The sequence below is a fragment of the Felis catus genome, chromosome D2 (genome assembly GCF_018350175.1).
Source record: "Felis catus isolate Fca126 chromosome D2, F.catus_Fca126_mat1.0, whole genome shotgun sequence".
NCBI lineage: Eukaryota > Metazoa > Chordata > Mammalia > Carnivora > Felidae > Felis > Felis catus.
Window position 1 is genome coordinate 78,619,279 of NC_058378.1, and position 16,625 is coordinate 78,635,903.

General features: G+C 44.8%; 1 protein-coding gene across 1 annotated transcript; it reads right to left on the minus strand.

The window, feature by feature from the left end:
* Window positions 1–1,522: 1,522 nt before the first annotated feature.
* Window positions 1,523–14,941, minus strand: LOC101096920 (CUB and zona pellucida-like domain-containing protein 1). The gene is made up of 9 exons (XM_011287600.4): window positions 14,788–14,941; window positions 12,596–12,746; window positions 10,487–10,701; window positions 8,477–8,627; window positions 7,730–7,947; window positions 6,616–6,788; window positions 5,174–5,565; window positions 4,116–4,384; window positions 1,523–2,378 (listed from the first exon to the last, which is right to left on the minus strand). Exons 1-9 carry the CDS (start codon window positions 14,867–14,869, stop codon window positions 2,203–2,205), a joined length of 1,827 nt encoding a protein of 608 aa, XP_011285902.3. The 5' UTR covers window positions 14,870–14,941; the 3' UTR covers window positions 1,523–2,202.
* Window positions 14,942–16,625: the final 1,684 nt, after the last annotated feature.

Below are 16,625 nucleotides of genomic sequence, written 5' to 3' on the forward strand. Positions count from 1 at the left end.
TGTTAGGCACGTGTCTTGACAGCGTAATGGAGTCAGAATTTAGCGCTGTGAGACATTCTGAAAATCCTCTTTTAGGAAGTGAGTCTAGTGACCGCTCTGGTGTGACACCCACATCTCCCTCAGATGGGATCACTCATTCCTCAAGCTGCCGGGAGTGTTGGTGGCTGATGGCTCTCGGCCCCACTGCTCTGCAGGAATTCCCTCGGCTCAAGGCAGCTGCCTCAGCCCCATTTGTTGGCTTCAACCACGAGTGGTCAAGGGAGGCATGTAATGGCCGGAGCACCAAGCCTCGGCCTGGGGCCTCTCTGAAGAGCCGGCCCAGCCCAGGACTCCTGGGGGGGTTGATGGGGCTTTCTGCTGCGACCGCTTCTCCGCTCACCAACTCCCCTGCCGGGTTCTCCTTCCCTCACCCCTTTCAGGGCTTGATCGCAAGCACACTCCCCAGGAATCCTTCTGTGCGCAATACTCTCTATCAGAAGTGGTTTCCCGGGATCCGAGCCATGACAGTCAATACCGGGTGGGGTCTGAGGAAGCAGGTACTAAGACAGGACTTGGAGGGCCGGCCATGGGTAATCACCACTGGTGGCACGTGGAACACAGACAGCCCCTGACTGCAACTCATTTTCTCGTTTAATTCTTGCAACACTCTGGGGTGGGGGGTGGGGGTGGGGGCAGTTTTACCTTCTGTTTTAAATTGTGGAGATCAAGGCTGAAGGTGAACCCGGCGAAGGTAACCCACCAGGTAAGAGGAAGAGCTAACACCCAGGCCACCAACTCCAAGTCGAGGACCCTTAATTACTTTACTGCAGTTTTCCCTGAAGAAAAACCCTTGCTGACATATATCATTTTATACCTATAATGCCTTGGTATAGCTCAATAGCTCTGCAAAAGGTTTTTTGACACATGGTAATACAATTTTACAGTGTCTACTGAGTCACGGCATTTGACAATTGTCTTAGTCTTACGCTATGTGCCTGGTGTGGCCCTGAGCAGCCCCCAGGCCTGGCCACCAGCATAAAATCAATCGGTTCCTGACAGAAAGATGGTGGACGGGCCAGCACCCAGACAGGTTGTAAGTTCTGTTTTTCTGAATTCGATTTGCCCGTTCTGATTACGTTTTCAGTGTTTTCACATTAGGTTGGAAGAGAACTTCTGCAGTAGCTCCGTGTTGTCATACTGATGGAATGCGGAGGGCACCCAACCGCATGGCCACTTGGGGGAAGTGCTTAGAAGATCCACGTGGACATATTAAAGAGAAAATGGGGAAGATGCATTTCGATTTGGATCTGGAAACCCAGCAGGCTCCTAAAAACTTGTTCGATGAGAATAGAGATGGCGTCTTACTCGTGGTATATTCCCCGGGCATTACCGTGTACCCAATACATGTGTATGGGAGAAAAGTCTTTGGGCATTCAGAAATGTGGTTGCGTCTTTAGATGTTGATCAGAACCCAAACCACGGTGGTACTGAGTGATGAGGTAGAGTTGTAATGTGCATCTAAGACAAAGAATTCAATATGATGTTCGGTATGTGTAAAGTCAGTTCACACTGAGGTCTTTAATATTTGTTCAGCCACAGCAGAGAGGAATGTATTAAGTCAGAACTGACTCCGCCTTGCTACAGGTATGTTTGGCTTTGGTGTTTGATGGGAAATGGGAGAACTGTTGTTTTACTTCGTTAACCTGGAAACTACACAGAAGTCTCGCCTATGATAATCAGGGTCTTCTTTCCAAAGCCCTTTTCTGAGATGTGTTTAAGCTGTAAGATGCTGAGACTCCGCATTAAAAGAGTGAGGCGTCTGAATAAAAAAGATGGTCATTCTCTTTGTCACACTTCGTTTCAGAAATTATAACGTTCATATATGTTTCAAAAGGTAACACATTTGCATCTAGAAAATAAATACATCTAATGCTGAAGACTTATGTCTTTTTTTTTTCCTTTCACCTAATTATTTACTGAAAATGCTTTGTGAAAAAGGATGCTTTCAATTCATTTAATATTTTGGTGGCTTCAGGTCTTTATCATGAGACCTAACTTACATAATGTTCGCTCATTTCAACCACCCTGCAAGGCAGCACACTCTGACCACAATGACAGCAAGACCTGTGCATCACTCTTATGAGGCTCTCCCTAATTTATTCATAATGGGGACCATTTCCTTTGGTGTTCAGCAGGAACGTGTCTCACTTAAGGCTGAACCCGTTAGTTCATATTCTGCAGCTTCTGGTACTTGTAGTCTGTTCTCTGCTTCACAAAATGCCTTGCTGTGATCGTAGCCACAATCACTACATTCAGAGCAAGGGCCATGAATAAACATAGTTGCAGACTGTTGAAAGGTTGATTCTGAGTTTCTTCTCCATGTGTTTGATACTGAAATCCTGTAATTGGAAAGAAGAGAAACATCATTTAAAGAAAGGTATTACTTGGCATTACAAAATGTTCATGAATTGTGTACCTCCTCGCAAATATGAATCTTATGCACCAATTAATGCATGGTATATAATGCCAACACAACATACAGCGACAGTGAGCAAATATTTCAGTTTATGTTTCTGTTTAGAAAGGACAAGATGCCCTTACATTCGTTTGCTTAAATAGTTAATTTGTTTCCTTGACATAAAGTGAAAAACTTGTGACAATCAAGCATCTCGGTCAAACAGAAGCGCAGGTCCATTTATGGATTCTCACTATTTCCCATAGTTGTCAAAATATATGTGATCGATAGAGAAACAACTGGTTTCTCCTCTTGAAACAGGAAAAGGGTACTTTTTTAAAAGTTTTTATTTATTTATTTTGAGAGAGACAGAGACAGCCTGAGCAGGGGAGGGACAGAGAGAGGGAGAGGGAGGGGGGGAGAGGGACAGAGAGAGAGAGAGAGACAAAGAAAGAGAGAGAGAGAGAGAGAGAGAGAGAGAGAGAGAGAGAGAATCCCAAGCAGGCTCCACACTGTCAGCACAGAGCCCAACTGGGGGTTCAAACTCATGAAACCGTGAGATCATGACCTGAGCCGAAACCGAGAGTAGAACACTTAACCGACTGAGCCACCCAGGCTCCCTAGAAAAGAGTACTTTCTAATATGGACGATATTTCTGTAACTTTCATTCACAGATTTTCAACTAATTTCAGACTAATATCCACAGATGCATCATCTTTAGTGAATGTGTTTATAAAGTTACTAGATTTAATTTTTGTGTTCTTTTGCATTTATCATAGAAATGTTTTGCTACAAACTAGAATCCTACTCCTTCATAGTCCATTCAAATAACAATTAACATAGAGGTCACAAGATTCTTTTATGCCAGGATAATTTTCACATGAGATAAACTCATAAGCAGTTTTTATTTAACTGTGGTCCGTCCAAAGCCATTTAGTTGTGGCTTGTCCATGAGTGGCCACCACCACCTCATTCTCCTGTGACCTGGCAGGGGTCATGTTTCAATCCTTTAAAAAGAAGCAGGGCTGGGGGCACCTGGGTGGCTCAGTCAGGTAAGCGCTTAAGCATCAGACTTCTGCTCAGGTCACGATCTCACAGTTCGTGACTTCAAGCATCGAGCTTCGGATCCTCTGTCTCCCTCTCTCTGCCCATCCCCGACTCCATGCTCACGTATGTGCACCTGCTCTCTCTCTCTTTCTCTCTCTCTCAAAAATAAAATAAACATTTAAAAAAAAGAAGTAGGTCCATCTTAAAAATAGAGTATTTTCTCTTAGAAAAAAATTGCTTTTTTTTTTCCCAAAAAGGTGGTTGTGTGGGATGCAGGTTCATCGGATTTTCTCATATAGGAGTTAAAATACATTGCTTTAATTCTGTTATCTGCCATGCTGTCTATAACAAGGAGTCAGGAAGCTAAGAGAAAATGTTGGTTTTAGAAGTGGGAAAGTTATATTTATACTCAAAAGCCACAGGGATCATGGTACATTATCAGTGCATAATATGCTTAAAATGTACCTGGTTTACATTTTTTCAACTAATAGAAAAATTAATCTTGTGTGCTTATTAGGACTTAGCTGCTGATATCATAAATCTCTATACTGTGCATGCTTAAGCAGGAACACAATTGAGCAGAATTTAATGAACCATGAGGTGTTCTTAGATCAGGAAATAGCTTGTTCTTTACCTGAATTTCCACTTGCACTTTGATCCCTTTTCAGACGAATAGGTCCTATGACAGAATCCGCCTTCCATTTGTATGAAGAAATGTCTCGTTTCCTTCTAGAGACACAGCCTTGGTTGCAGCGAGACTGATGGTCACTACTGTCACATATCAAAATCTTACACTGTAGATACACGGAGCCCAGCTTTCTCAAGAATTTAAAGGCATTAAATTGGAATCGTCCATAGTGTCCAGAAAACGGATACACCTCACAAGTCTCATCTCGACTACATCTGGAACAGAATTTATGGCACATTTAGAAAATTTACAGTTCAGTCTTTTTGATATTGAAAAGAAATGATACAGAGTTTTGTTTGAACTAATTTGTGGGTCCAAAAATTGCTCTAGAAAGACAATGTCTTTAGTTCAGACCATAGTGAGCTAAGGCTATAGATCTGATTCCTGGGTAAGACAAAGTTCCCTCCAGCAATAAAATTCCTAGTCTATGTGAATTAATTAGAAAACCAATTCAGATATATTAGAACTCAAATGCCTTACTCTACACACTTGCTTTGAACGTGCCAACAGGGTTGATATAAAGTCCATCAGCTTACAGAAAAAGAGGAAAACTTCCTTTTTTTTTTTTTTTTTTTTTTTTTTTTAGAGAATGCCGCATATACTTTACTAATTGTATTAGGTCTGTGTTCTAAATCTGGAACAAATGAAATAATCCTTTGGTGTTTTGTTGAAAATAATCAACATGGGGGGTTGGGGGGGAAGCAAAAACAAAACCACAAAGCATCTTGACAAAAAATATATTTGTTTCTACCAGCAAATATTTGGGAAACAAAATTCTAGTGGATATGGGCTGTGGCTGTAGAAATGCTCTAACTTAAAGTATTTGTCACTAGTATACACTAACTGTATTTTGTAAAACAATTAAATTTACTGAACTCCATGGCAGCAGTATAGAAAACAATTATACAGCAGGCATACAGGAATTGTACAACCATACACAAAAATACTACTTCATTCGAGTCATTATTAATCCTCAGAAAAGCATATCACCCATCAGTACATACCCACTCTTGATGAGGTCATAGGTTGGGGATGCAAAGTCAGACGTGGGAGAGGCAATACAGGTATCAAGAAAAACCACCAAATCTGGATCCGAGGTGTGGACGCTGACTTGAACAAAAAGAGTTTGGTTCAAATCCACATAATATGGTGACTCCAGCAGAGGCTTTTCAAATGAATTGGATTCAAAAAGAGCCATGCTTGTGTTATATTTGCCCAGCACATTTTGATTTTGTATTATGTCATCTTCTGTTATATACATCATCTCCACAGTAGAATTACGTTCCATTTCACACTTCAGAACAATCTGGAGATGTTTCTGGCGGGTGATCACTTCCGATGCAGAGGACGGAATGAGAGTGATTATGTTGGTGTAAGTAATTGAATGATCTTCTACCTGCAGACCAAGATGGAATTCAAATGTTGTATTTTAAGTCCAATAATATTTTAGAACATAGACATGCATGGCATGTGTGGGTAGGCACACAATCATCTTAAATTGCAAGTCAGCAGCTTGCATGTTGGAATACCATAAGGCTCAAATGTGCTTTCTTTAAGAAACATGCTGGGTAGGAAGAAAACACATGAGACGAGAGACAGAGCTTGGCTTAGAGAAACCGGAATACGGAATTAGACAGAACTTTTTACGTTAAAAACAATTTTGAACGCAAATTTCCAGCCCTAGAAAGACTCGAGACCCTACAATGTATTGCCTTTCGTAAGTAGCATTAAGTTAGTGAGGCTCCCTGGGCGGTTTCCCAAGTGTATGCGGACAGAAGTCCTGCAGTAGGGTTTCCCCGGACTGCTTTCCCTAGGGATGCGCAGATAATCGTCCAGCTGTTCACGTGGAGCAAAAAATAACGATTTACTTCCATCCTTATTGATTCCCCGGAGTAGCTCCCATTCTTTTCAATGACATCGTTGTTTCATGACCTGAGTGAAAAGTTTAGGGAATACATCCTAAAGGGACCTACAGGTTGCAAATGTTTGAGATCTTCAAGTTCTAGAAAAGGTAGAACGAAACTTATGTCCTTCATGTTTAAAACAAAGCATGATATTTTTATCTTCTCTCTTTACAGAGGAAAGAAGAAGATCATAAAAATACAGCTAGGTGTTTGCTGAATAAGAGATGTAGACATTTTCTGTACAAGTATTATTGGTAGACTCTTACACCTGCAGTATCTAGATGTTCGAACTTTCTGCAGTGAGTCGTCAGAGTTTTTCACCTTTTGGAAAAGATAACCACCCTCCAGTTACCCTGATAATGAATGTAGCAATTTGGCATTGGTGTGTAAATGAGTGAGTGCACTTATATGTCCCCACAAGCTTACCACACATGAAGCTGCTAAGGTTTGGGAGTTGTTCGTTAAAGTCACCAGCAAGTACCATGGCGTTATCTAACACATCTCTGGCGAGTGACAAAAGCCAGCTCAGTGTCTCGCTTTACCTTTTTGACTGTACCGCATCCATCCAGAGGAATAGAAAATTCCACCACATTTGATATCTTTGGTCTGCAAGTTGGGTCATTTAGTTGTAAGTTATTCTCGCTATATTTTAATAATCCCAGGTAGGATTTACTAATGATAACTCTCATCTTGTCTGAGGAGCAAGTTAAGGATGCTGTTCAGAAAAAACAAAAACAAAAACAAAACAGGGATGATTATGTTTATGTCAATCTTGAACTTTGGATCTTGAAAAGCTATGCGCACAGAGGTATATAAAAATACTCAAAGCCGGGGGAGAGGGGAAAGTGGGTGATGGGCATCGAGGAAGGCACCTGTTGGGATGAGCACTGGGTGTTGTATGGAAACCAGTTTGACAATAAATTACATATAAAAATAGAATAATAAAATAAATAAAATGAATGAATGAATAAATGAATGAATAAATGAATGAATAAATGAATGAATAAATTAATTAAATTAAATTAAAAAATAAAAACTCAAAGCCATTTTGCTCTAAACCATAATCAGAAGCCTGAGACAGCAGAGTTGTTGACCCACCTCTTAGGACGTTCACTGTGACCTTTTTTGCAACTTGAATCTGTGACTCTATTTTTTTTTTTTAATTTTTTTTTTTTCAACGTTTATTTATTTTTGGGACAGAGAGAGACAGAGCATGAACGGGGGAGGGGCAGAGAGAGAGGGAGACACAGAATCGGAAACAGGCTCCAGGCTCCGAGCCATCAGCCCAGAGCCTGACGCGGGGCTCAAACTCAGGGACCGCGAGATCATGACCTGGTTGAAGTCGGACGCTTAACCGACTGCGCCACCCAGGCGCCCCTGTGACTCTGTTATTTTTAATTGTGCCTTTACAGAAGGCAATAAGGAAAACAGTCACTGTTTTCTACAGAAATCTTTCTCAAGTTAATAAAATCATTCCCTTCCTCTTGTACAAGGCAATGCACAGAACTGATCCTCCAGCTTCCGATCACGAAGATGTTCCAAAGTATGTATGACAGGCTTGCAAGCAGGGGAGCCACGGGTACGCTAAGAATTAAAGGGCAGTTTCTATGGGCACCGTCCTCAGAGAGCTCAAAACAGCTAAGGGGTATGACTTACTAGTGTTGACGTTTCCCGCGTAAACTGAAGTGTAGGAAGCAGTGAAGCCTCGGTAGGAGTTGGCGTAATCTGTAGATAGCACAACGGTCAGCGAGTCCGACGAGGATTCAAAGGTGGGCTTCACGTAGCCACACACTTGTCCAAGCAGGCCAGAGGTGGTGGAGGAGCCATCGTAAACGGCAATGAAGTCAAATCTGCAGTATTCGTCCACTTCTATGCTAGAGAAGTAGGGCCTCTGGTGAAAATTCAATTCTCAACAGTCTCAGTCCTAAGTGATTCAAGAGTTTTCCTTACGGTGGGATCTCAGGCTTATGATGACAAACCTGGGGCTTTGCCCATCCCTGGTGTGACCTCAGAATCTTCAGAAAAAGAGTCCATTTACTTCAATGCAATAATATTGGTGCTTTCTTTCGTTTAATTGTCTTTAATGTTTTATTTATTTTTGAGACCAAGAGACAGAGCACGAGTGGGGAGGGGCAGAGGGAGAGGGAGACACAGAATCTGAAGCAGGCTCCAGGCTCTGAGCTGTCAGCCCAGAGCCCGACGTGGGGCTTGAAACCACAAACCATGAGATCATGACTTGAGCTGAAGTCAGACACTTACTGGTATTTTCTTTATATACCCATTCTTTGAATAATGCTCATCTAGGAGGGGGTCCACATGATCTTTTCCCTTCCCCAGGTTCCCCATTTGCCAGGGGGGGCTTGCTGCCTTTCTCCAACAGGAGAAATGGACCACAGTACTTACAAAATGTCTTTGAAGTGTAATTTTATCTTGTAATCTTTCTCCACTTGTATGTGCCACACGCAGTAAGCCAGTGCAGGATGTGGATTTGGGTAATTGGGGCTGGTAAAGGATCCTTCGGAGGCATCCAAGTAACCACCACAGTTTGGAATAGCTGAAAGGGATGTGAGGGTGACCAAGAGTATAAATCACGGGAGAGACTTCATTGAGAGACTTCATTTAGTCTCTGTGCTGTGCGTTGAGCTCAATAAGCAATCCCCACCCAGACCCCCCGAATTTTATTCTATTGCCCTCTTTTGAATTGGCAGCAGACTGAGATTTTCATCTTTCTTTTGCACTGGATTTTCTGGTCACTGGTGCAGGGCAGAGTGACACTGTAAGATCTGTCCCAGCTTTAGAGACTCTCCACTAAGGTCTTAGCCACAGAAAATGATGTCACACTCTTAGGACTAACATCTGAGGTTCTTCCTCACTTGGCCCCCGCCTAGCTTTCCAGCCTCCTCCGCCTGACCTACTGTTCCCCACTGTCCTTCCCTCCCGTGGCTCCTCAGACTGTTGGTGCCAGCAGACGGGAGCCCTCCTCCCCTGCTACCCGCCTCTCCCTACCCTACACTGTGGTTCACAGCTCAGCTCGGATGCAGCCTTCGTGAAGACACCCTCGGTCCCTCCCCTCCCCTCCCCAGTAAGTAAGCAAGCAGCCAGACAAGTGAAACGCAGACAGCCAACACCGAAGGCTCCTTCTAGGGGGGTGTAAAATGGTGTAGGCCGGCTGAAGCCTAGGATGCAGGTCAGGTAGTGGCTAGAGGTAAGGCCCGAAAAGGTGGCCCGGGTCTGGCTTCGGAGAGCCCTAACTGCTCCACTCTGGAGATCCGCCCACACCAAGGATTCAGCAGTTTAAGAGGAGGGTGACATACTCAACTCTGGGCCTCGGAAAGCAAACCAGAGTGGAGCTTTGCTCCTGAACCCACTTGCAGAGTTTCTTGGCATTCTGCTTTGGGTTGCAGCGGAATCTGGGTGCTGTGAATGCAGAACCATGTATTTGTAGCCTCAGACTGCCTGACAGTCTTAGATTCAGATGTGAGATAAGAGATTCTCAGCATGTGCTCCCTGGATGACCTTCTTTATCAAGAATTACCTGGAAGGGGCACCTAGGTGGCTCAGTTGGTGAAGCATCGGACTCTTGATTTCAGCCTAGGTCATGATCTCACAATTTGTGAGTTCAGGCCCCACGTAGGGCTCTGCACTGACCACATTGAGCCTGCTTGGGATTTTGTCTCTCCCTTTCTCTCTGCTCCTCCCCTGCTCACTCATGCACTCTCTCAAAAATAAATAAATAAATATTTTTTTTAATTAAAAAAAAAGAATCACCTGGAAGACGTGTTAAACATGTAGATTCTATAGCTCCAAAGGTGTTCTGTTCAGACCAGAGGGAGAAGCAGTCCCTGAACAGGCATTTCAAAGGATCTCAGGTTATTATAAAACAGGCTGGGAGCACCTGGGTGGCTCAGTCAGTTGACCATCCGACTTTGGCTCAGATCATGATCACACGGTTTGTGGGTTCGAGCCCTGTGTCGGGCTCTGTGCTGACAGCTCAGAGCCTGGAGCCTGCTTCAGATTCTGTGCCTCCTTCTCTCTGCCCCCCCCCCTCTCTCTCAAAAATAAATAAACATTAAAAAAATTTTTTTAAAACAGGTGAACTTGGAGAGTCTGCTTCAGTCTGTCACACAGTACACCTCAACACGTAGCCATCCAATCAGCCCCGTCCATCTGCCTCGTGTGGGAGCTGGTTAGAAAGGCAAAGTCATGGGCTCCATGCCAGAACCAGTGAATCAGAATCTGATTTCACAAGCTCTCCAGGTGATTCTTCCGCACACAGGTTAGAGAACCGCTGCTCTCGCACACAGCGGGCTCTCAGGGCACAGACTCAGACTCAAGGTTACAACAACCCACGCAGGAGAGTGTGTGACCTTCTGTGCTCGCGGGTGCAGAGGACGTACACGTGTCCTTACTTACAGGTGCCGGGTGAGAAGTAGTAGTAGAAGATGAAGACAGTTCTTTGCATTCTTACAGAATCGGTGACTATTTGAACCGTTAACGTATCGGATGATGACTCAAAAACAGGAACGTAGTCATGTTTACTGCAGACTTTCCCGAGCAGAGACCCCTTGGTAGAGTTTCCATCAAAAACTTTAATGTTTTCATTTTTACACCCTCCACTGGGATCCAGCCTGTGAACAGAACACATGTGTGGCTGGAGACGAACCACCAGGCCAGGGGGTTCGGGGTGGAGTCAGTCATTCACCTCGGCATGGTGGTTTGCATACCGGGACCGGCCCCCTTTCCCCGCCCCCCAACATCAACCCGCACACCATCAGTCTGTAAGGGCCTCAGGAAGCACAACTGCTTTGCCAGCGATCCTGTACAGTCAGGGGGGAGGTGGGACTCGGGTCCAGGACTCCTTTCCTTCCCGTCTCCATCTCTCCTGTTCCTCGTGCCCCAGTGCGAACCGTGGGGTGGGATCTTCTTATTTAGAATTCATCCCTTTTGACATTTGGAACCCAAGGCCGTAGAAACAGGAAGCGACTCTTCCTCCACGGCCGCCTCGCTCACGGTAAGGGACATGTAGCATCTCCCGAGACGCCCCTTCCTTCCCTCACATCCCCCGGTCTTCATCCATAAGGACGGTCTGTGCCCTGCACTGGACAGGGCAGACCCGGATGATTCATTGTCCTCTGCCCATGCTGACAGGGTCTCTCTGGATGGCCCCCGAATCCTGACACAGTTGCAAGATGGCTTAGAGGGAACACCGCGAGGGTAGACAAACCTGAATTCTTCCACCGTAGCCCCTTCCCTGCTGCATAACTTTGGCTGAGCTATTCAGGATTTCACCTCACTCTCCCTTCTGCAAATGGGGATATCACAGCCTTCGTCTTATCCTGTGGGAGGTTTATAATCATCTGAACAGGGAGCACCGGCACAGGCCCGGCACACAGAAGTGTCTAAGACGGGAAATGTTCGTCCCCCCTCCCTCGCTCTTGCCCCGCTGCGTCCTCTCTTTCTCGACACATCAGGGATAATGTATGTGATTCTTAATTAATAGCCCTTGAATTCTGGGAAATACGGAAGCGCCCCTTCTTTTTTATTTCCTTCAGGGCCAGAAAGAAGTGAATTCCAACTTCCCTGGCGAAGGGCCACGAGTGTCAAAAGTGTGGCACCTTGACCGCACCAGCAGCACCTGGGAAGTTGTTACCCGTGCACGTTCTCGGGCCCCGGCCATCCCCGTCCGGGTCAGAATCTGGGCCCAGGGTCCCACAGCCGCGCTTTTGCAAAACCCTCCCGCGCTTCTGAGACTCTCTGGTTTAGAACCACGGGCAGAGGGGGAGCATAGGGGCGCTGGAGCCAAGGGTGCCGGGATCCGGTCCCTCTGCTGCCTGTATCGGTCCGTGACTCTGGGCACGTGAAGTGACTTCTCTGGGATTTCTTACCCGCCGAGTGGGGATTAGATCGCATCCACCTCAGAGGGCAGTTGAGAGGACTAATTAACTGGGGAAGTTCTCACGAAGCCCTGAGAGAGTCTGGTAGGGCAGCGCCCCGTCCTCAGCCTGGCCTCGCACTGCCATAACCTGGGCACTTCTAGAAAACGCTTGTGGGTGTATATTTATTTCAAAATAAAAAAATTAAAATAAAAAAAATACTGCTGCCTGGTTGCCTGCCCTTCCCCCCCCCCCCCGATTTATATGAGGTGCAGCCTGGGAATCTGACTTTCTGGAAGCTCCCCTGCTGATTATAATGCATACTTTGAAACCATGAGTTTAGTGTTTTAGGACCTGGAACCTGGAACTAGACTAGCTGGATACTAACTATGGTCATTCCACTCACTATGTGACCTGAGACAAGTTTTCAATCTCCCTGTGCCTGGGATACTCATACTAACCTCACAGGACCTCTGTGACCACAGCCAGGGGCCCAGTCATCAGTCAGTGACTGTCAGCCATTATGACCATCACCATGGTCATGGGAGTTACCACTACCTCTAAGAGCAGCTGACTTTTTTTTCGACACAGACTCCTTGGTATGGCCAGAGTTCAACCACCCTCATTAGAAAGCAAAGCCTCTACTTACTGGAAGTGGGAAAAAATGATTCTGATGCTTTTGTTTTCTGGTTTTTCTAGTGTCCAGGTGCAGTCCTCATTGGGATTGAGTTGCAGGATTAGGGCTCTATGGGCATCCGATTGGCTGGTGCCTCCCACGGTGGCCCGGCAGCTAGATTTGCCTGGTAGAGACCACAGTTGGCACTGAGAAAAGTCAGCAGCCCCTGCCCTTCTCCTCGAGGGGTTGGGAATCTACCTCCCACGTGTACTATCCATACAAGCATGCAGGTGATTGTGAATGGTATTTAACTCATTCCAAAGTAAGCCACCAGCAACTGATTTCCCCCTCTTAGAGTCCTTGGAGAGAAAATATTTATGATTCCTCTATAAGTGGTGCATAAAAAATAAAGAATATATTAGGGCATGCAGAAAGATGGTTTTAAAAATAAGCTTTATATCTACAATATACAAAGAACTCCTACAACTCAATCATTAAAAGACAACCCGATAAAAGACAAAGGACCAAAATAGATATTTCTCCAAAGAAGACATAAAGGCCAATAACCACATGAAGACATCCTCAACATCATTAGTCATCGGGGAAAATGCAAATGAAAACCACAGTGAGATACCACTTCACACCGTTTAGAATGTGAAACAAAACTAGAGTCAAAAACAGAAAACGAGAATTTGACAAGGATATGGAAAAATTGGAACCCTCCTGCAAAGCTAATGGGACGGCTGCTGGGAAAACGGCCCGACAAGTCCTCAAAAGATGACACAGGGAGTTCCCATAACGCAACAATTCCACTCCTAGGCATGTCTCCAAAAGGAATGAACACATACGTACACTAATGCTTACAGCCGCGCTAGCCAAAATAACCAACAAGGGGAAACAACTCAAATGTCCATCAAATGATGAACAAATAAAATCTGGTCCATCCATACTACGCAGGATCACTCAGCAATAAAAAGGATGAAGCGCTGGCCCACGGTACAGCGTGGACGAACCTCGTATATATTAAGCTGAGTGAAAGACCACATACATTGTAGGATTTCATTGATAGGAAATGTCCAGATTGGGGAAATCTATTATAGAGACAGAAAGTAGACTGGTGGTTGTCTTAGGCTGAGAGCACTGGAAAAAACAGCCAATGGGTGCAGAGTTTCTTTCTGAGGTGATGAAAATGTTCTCAAATTAGAAAGTAGTCATGGTGGCACAATTCTGTGCCTATACTGGAAACGGGTAAATTTTGCATTTTAGAAGAGTGGATTTTATGGTATGTGGCTTATATCCTAATAAAGCTGTTACTAAAGAGAAGGAAGAGGAGGAAGGAGGGGAGGAGCTGCAGTGGCAACTCTAACAGAATGTGAATAAAAAAATCAAATACTTCAGAATGGAACCCAACCAAGGGTTCCAAACTCCACTCAGAAACCAAGAGCTTCTCATTTTCTTTTTATCTATGACTGATGAGCTATGTCCTTATATCAGTAGTCTCTTATTTCTTTTTCCCCCAACAATAACTACTATTATGTTTATTAGTAAAAAAAACATCAGAAAGCCAAGAAAAAAAAGTGTATAATCCCACCCATCCAGGAAAAAAATGACCATTAAAAACTTCTTGTAAATACTTCAGAACCTTTCCTTTCCTACTTCCTGATCTTTAAAAATGCTCAAGTGTATGTATTTTAAACATAACATCATATTACACAAATTTCAGGTAGTTTTTTTTTCTCTCTCTCTCTCTCTCTTAAGGTAGATCCTGGGCACCTTTCTTCTAGCTCAGTCTTGTCAGAAACTGCCGAAGTACGTACCTTTGTGTGAATCTACAACTTACAGAATGAATGAGGGACATCCACATTGCTTTTTACAATTGGGTAAATGCGCTGTGTGGTTTTTTTGTGTGTGTGTTTTTGGTTTTTTGGTTTTTTTTTTTTTTGGTGCACTTTTATAATTATTTCTGAGGTATTTACTTCTCAGTAGTAAAATTACCTGGTAAAATTCTTTGTGATTTTTTAAAAAATATTTTTACGTATATTGTCACGTGGGCTTGAAAAAAAACTTAGTACCAATTCGAAATCACATCAAGAGCATATGAATAAGTGTTCTCTGTAATACGGTCATTAGCAGATAATTAAAACTTTAAAACTTTGGGCAGAGGCCTCTTGAAGGAAGTCTCCCTATTTTGTTAGGGAAAAAAAGAACTGGTTCAAGTTTCTTACCTTCAGACTGGGTCCAGTTGAACTCTGCCAAACAGGGCACGATGAAAAGGGCCAAGGGGACAAGCCTGCTCACAGCCCCCATCTCTGTCAGGGGAAAAACAGCCCAGAGGGCTAGCAGGCTTTTATACTTCTCGGTGTTTCATAACCGGCTGGCTGCATGAGCCCTCTGGCCACCTTCAGGGAAATGTGTCAGTGTGACCAGCCAAGGACTAAATTTATGTGGGAATGGAGCAGCTGTGTGACTGGTGTATTATCAGCAAGCCCCAACTTGAGTGTTCCCTCTCCGGCTCATTCCTGGAAAGCTTACAGAAAGTTCCCAGCTAAAAACTTCCTCGCAGGGGATCTCCAGCCCCCGGCCCGCAGCAGGCACTGAGTAATTCATCACGGCACCGAGTTAGAGTTGAGCCTTCGCCCTGTTATTTGTTCAGATCACGAAGCAGGTAGCACTGCTGATACCGTAAGCCTTCACCGCTCTTCTCCTCCAATTGAAGTCAAAGGATCAGCTGGGGGAGGTGGGTGGCACCTGGGCAAAGTGTGGGTCCAGCTAGGTCACTCTGACGCCTGCCGGGGTGCTGACACAGAGGGAGAGGAAGAGCTGGTACAGGGTGGGGAGCAAAAAGAAAGTACAGGTGCAGGTTTGGCTTCAGGAACTCAAACCGTTATGTCCAGAGAGGCTGAAGCAGGTGAATTAAAGTCCCCTTGGCACTGTTTTGCAAATGACAGAAAGGAATCCTGTTGTCCAAGGTGAGATGGGTGCTGCAGTGGCAAGGCCAGTGCCGGTGACATCAGGAAGTTGTGCTCACAAGGAGCTTGTATATGGGTCTTCCCTGTTTTCATTCATTCATTTATTCAACAATTATTTGTTGGCTACTGCTCTAGGGCCTGGGGATTCATAACTGAACGCGAGAAACGCAGTCCCTGCCCTCATGGAACTTATTCTCTAAGTGGAGGAGACAGACAACAAACAAAGTAAATTACAAATAGTGAGAGGTACTATGAACATAATGAAACAGGGTGATGGGATAGAGTGCAGGGAGGATGCGATATTGGGGTGCAATTGAGAAACATGAAAGGTGAGCAAACACAGAAAGACAGAGGCATTTATGTGTCATATGGGCTTAAGGGATGCATTTTAGGCAAAACAATGGGCAAGTGCAAAGGCCCCGGGGCGGGAATCAGTTGGGCATGTCTACATAATAAGGGAAGGCAGGCCAGTGTGGCAGAGGTGAGTAAAGGGGAGGGGAGTAGAATGTAAGTTAAGGTGAGGCAGGTAATGGTCCAATAATGAAGGATGTGTAGGTCAGATGAGGCATTTGGATTTTATTCTAAGTTCAGATGAAACTTTTTTTTTTTTTATTTTTTTTTTTCAACGTTTATTTATTTTTGGGACAGAGAGAGACAGAGCATGAACGGGTGAGGGGCAGAGAGAGAGGGAGACACAGAATCGGAAACAGGCTCCAGGCTCTGAGCCATCAGCCCAGAGCCCGACGCGGGGCTCGAACTCACAGACCGCGAGATCGTGACCTGGCTGAAGTCAGGCGCTTAACCGACTGCGCCACCCAGGCGCCCCCAGATGAAACTTTTTTGAGCAGGAAAACGATGACCAGCAGCTCTGTGGAGGTAATGGTGGATACAGACTGAACTTATAGCTTGAAACCCTTCCCAGGTGCTCTCAACTTTCCATGTTGTTCTCACTGTCCTGCAGCCCAGAGACCCTGGCTTGGCTCTAGGACACTGGGGTTCCTGGGCAGGGCACAGTACTAGACTGTGACCCAGGGGTTCCATTCCTAGTTAGGCCCCTGGACCAGGCATCTGGCTTCATACCAGTGCCACAGCAG

What these genes read in the sequence shown, in the direction of transcription:
- LOC101096920 (XM_011287600.4), bottom strand. Translation starts at nt 14,869, where the DNA reads ATGGGGGCTGTGAGCAGGCTTGTCCCCTTGGCCCTTTTCATCGTGCCC. An exon ending in ATCATTTTTTCCCACTTCCA is followed by an intron (nt 10,702 to 12,595) that starts GTAAGTAGAGGC and finishes TTCTGTTCACAG; the next exon opens with GCTGGATCCCAGTGGAGGGT. An exon ending in CGCGGGAAACGTCAACACTA is followed by an intron (nt 6,789 to 7,729) that starts GTAAGTCATACC and finishes TTTTCTGAACAG; the next exon opens with CATCCTTAACTTGCTCCTCA.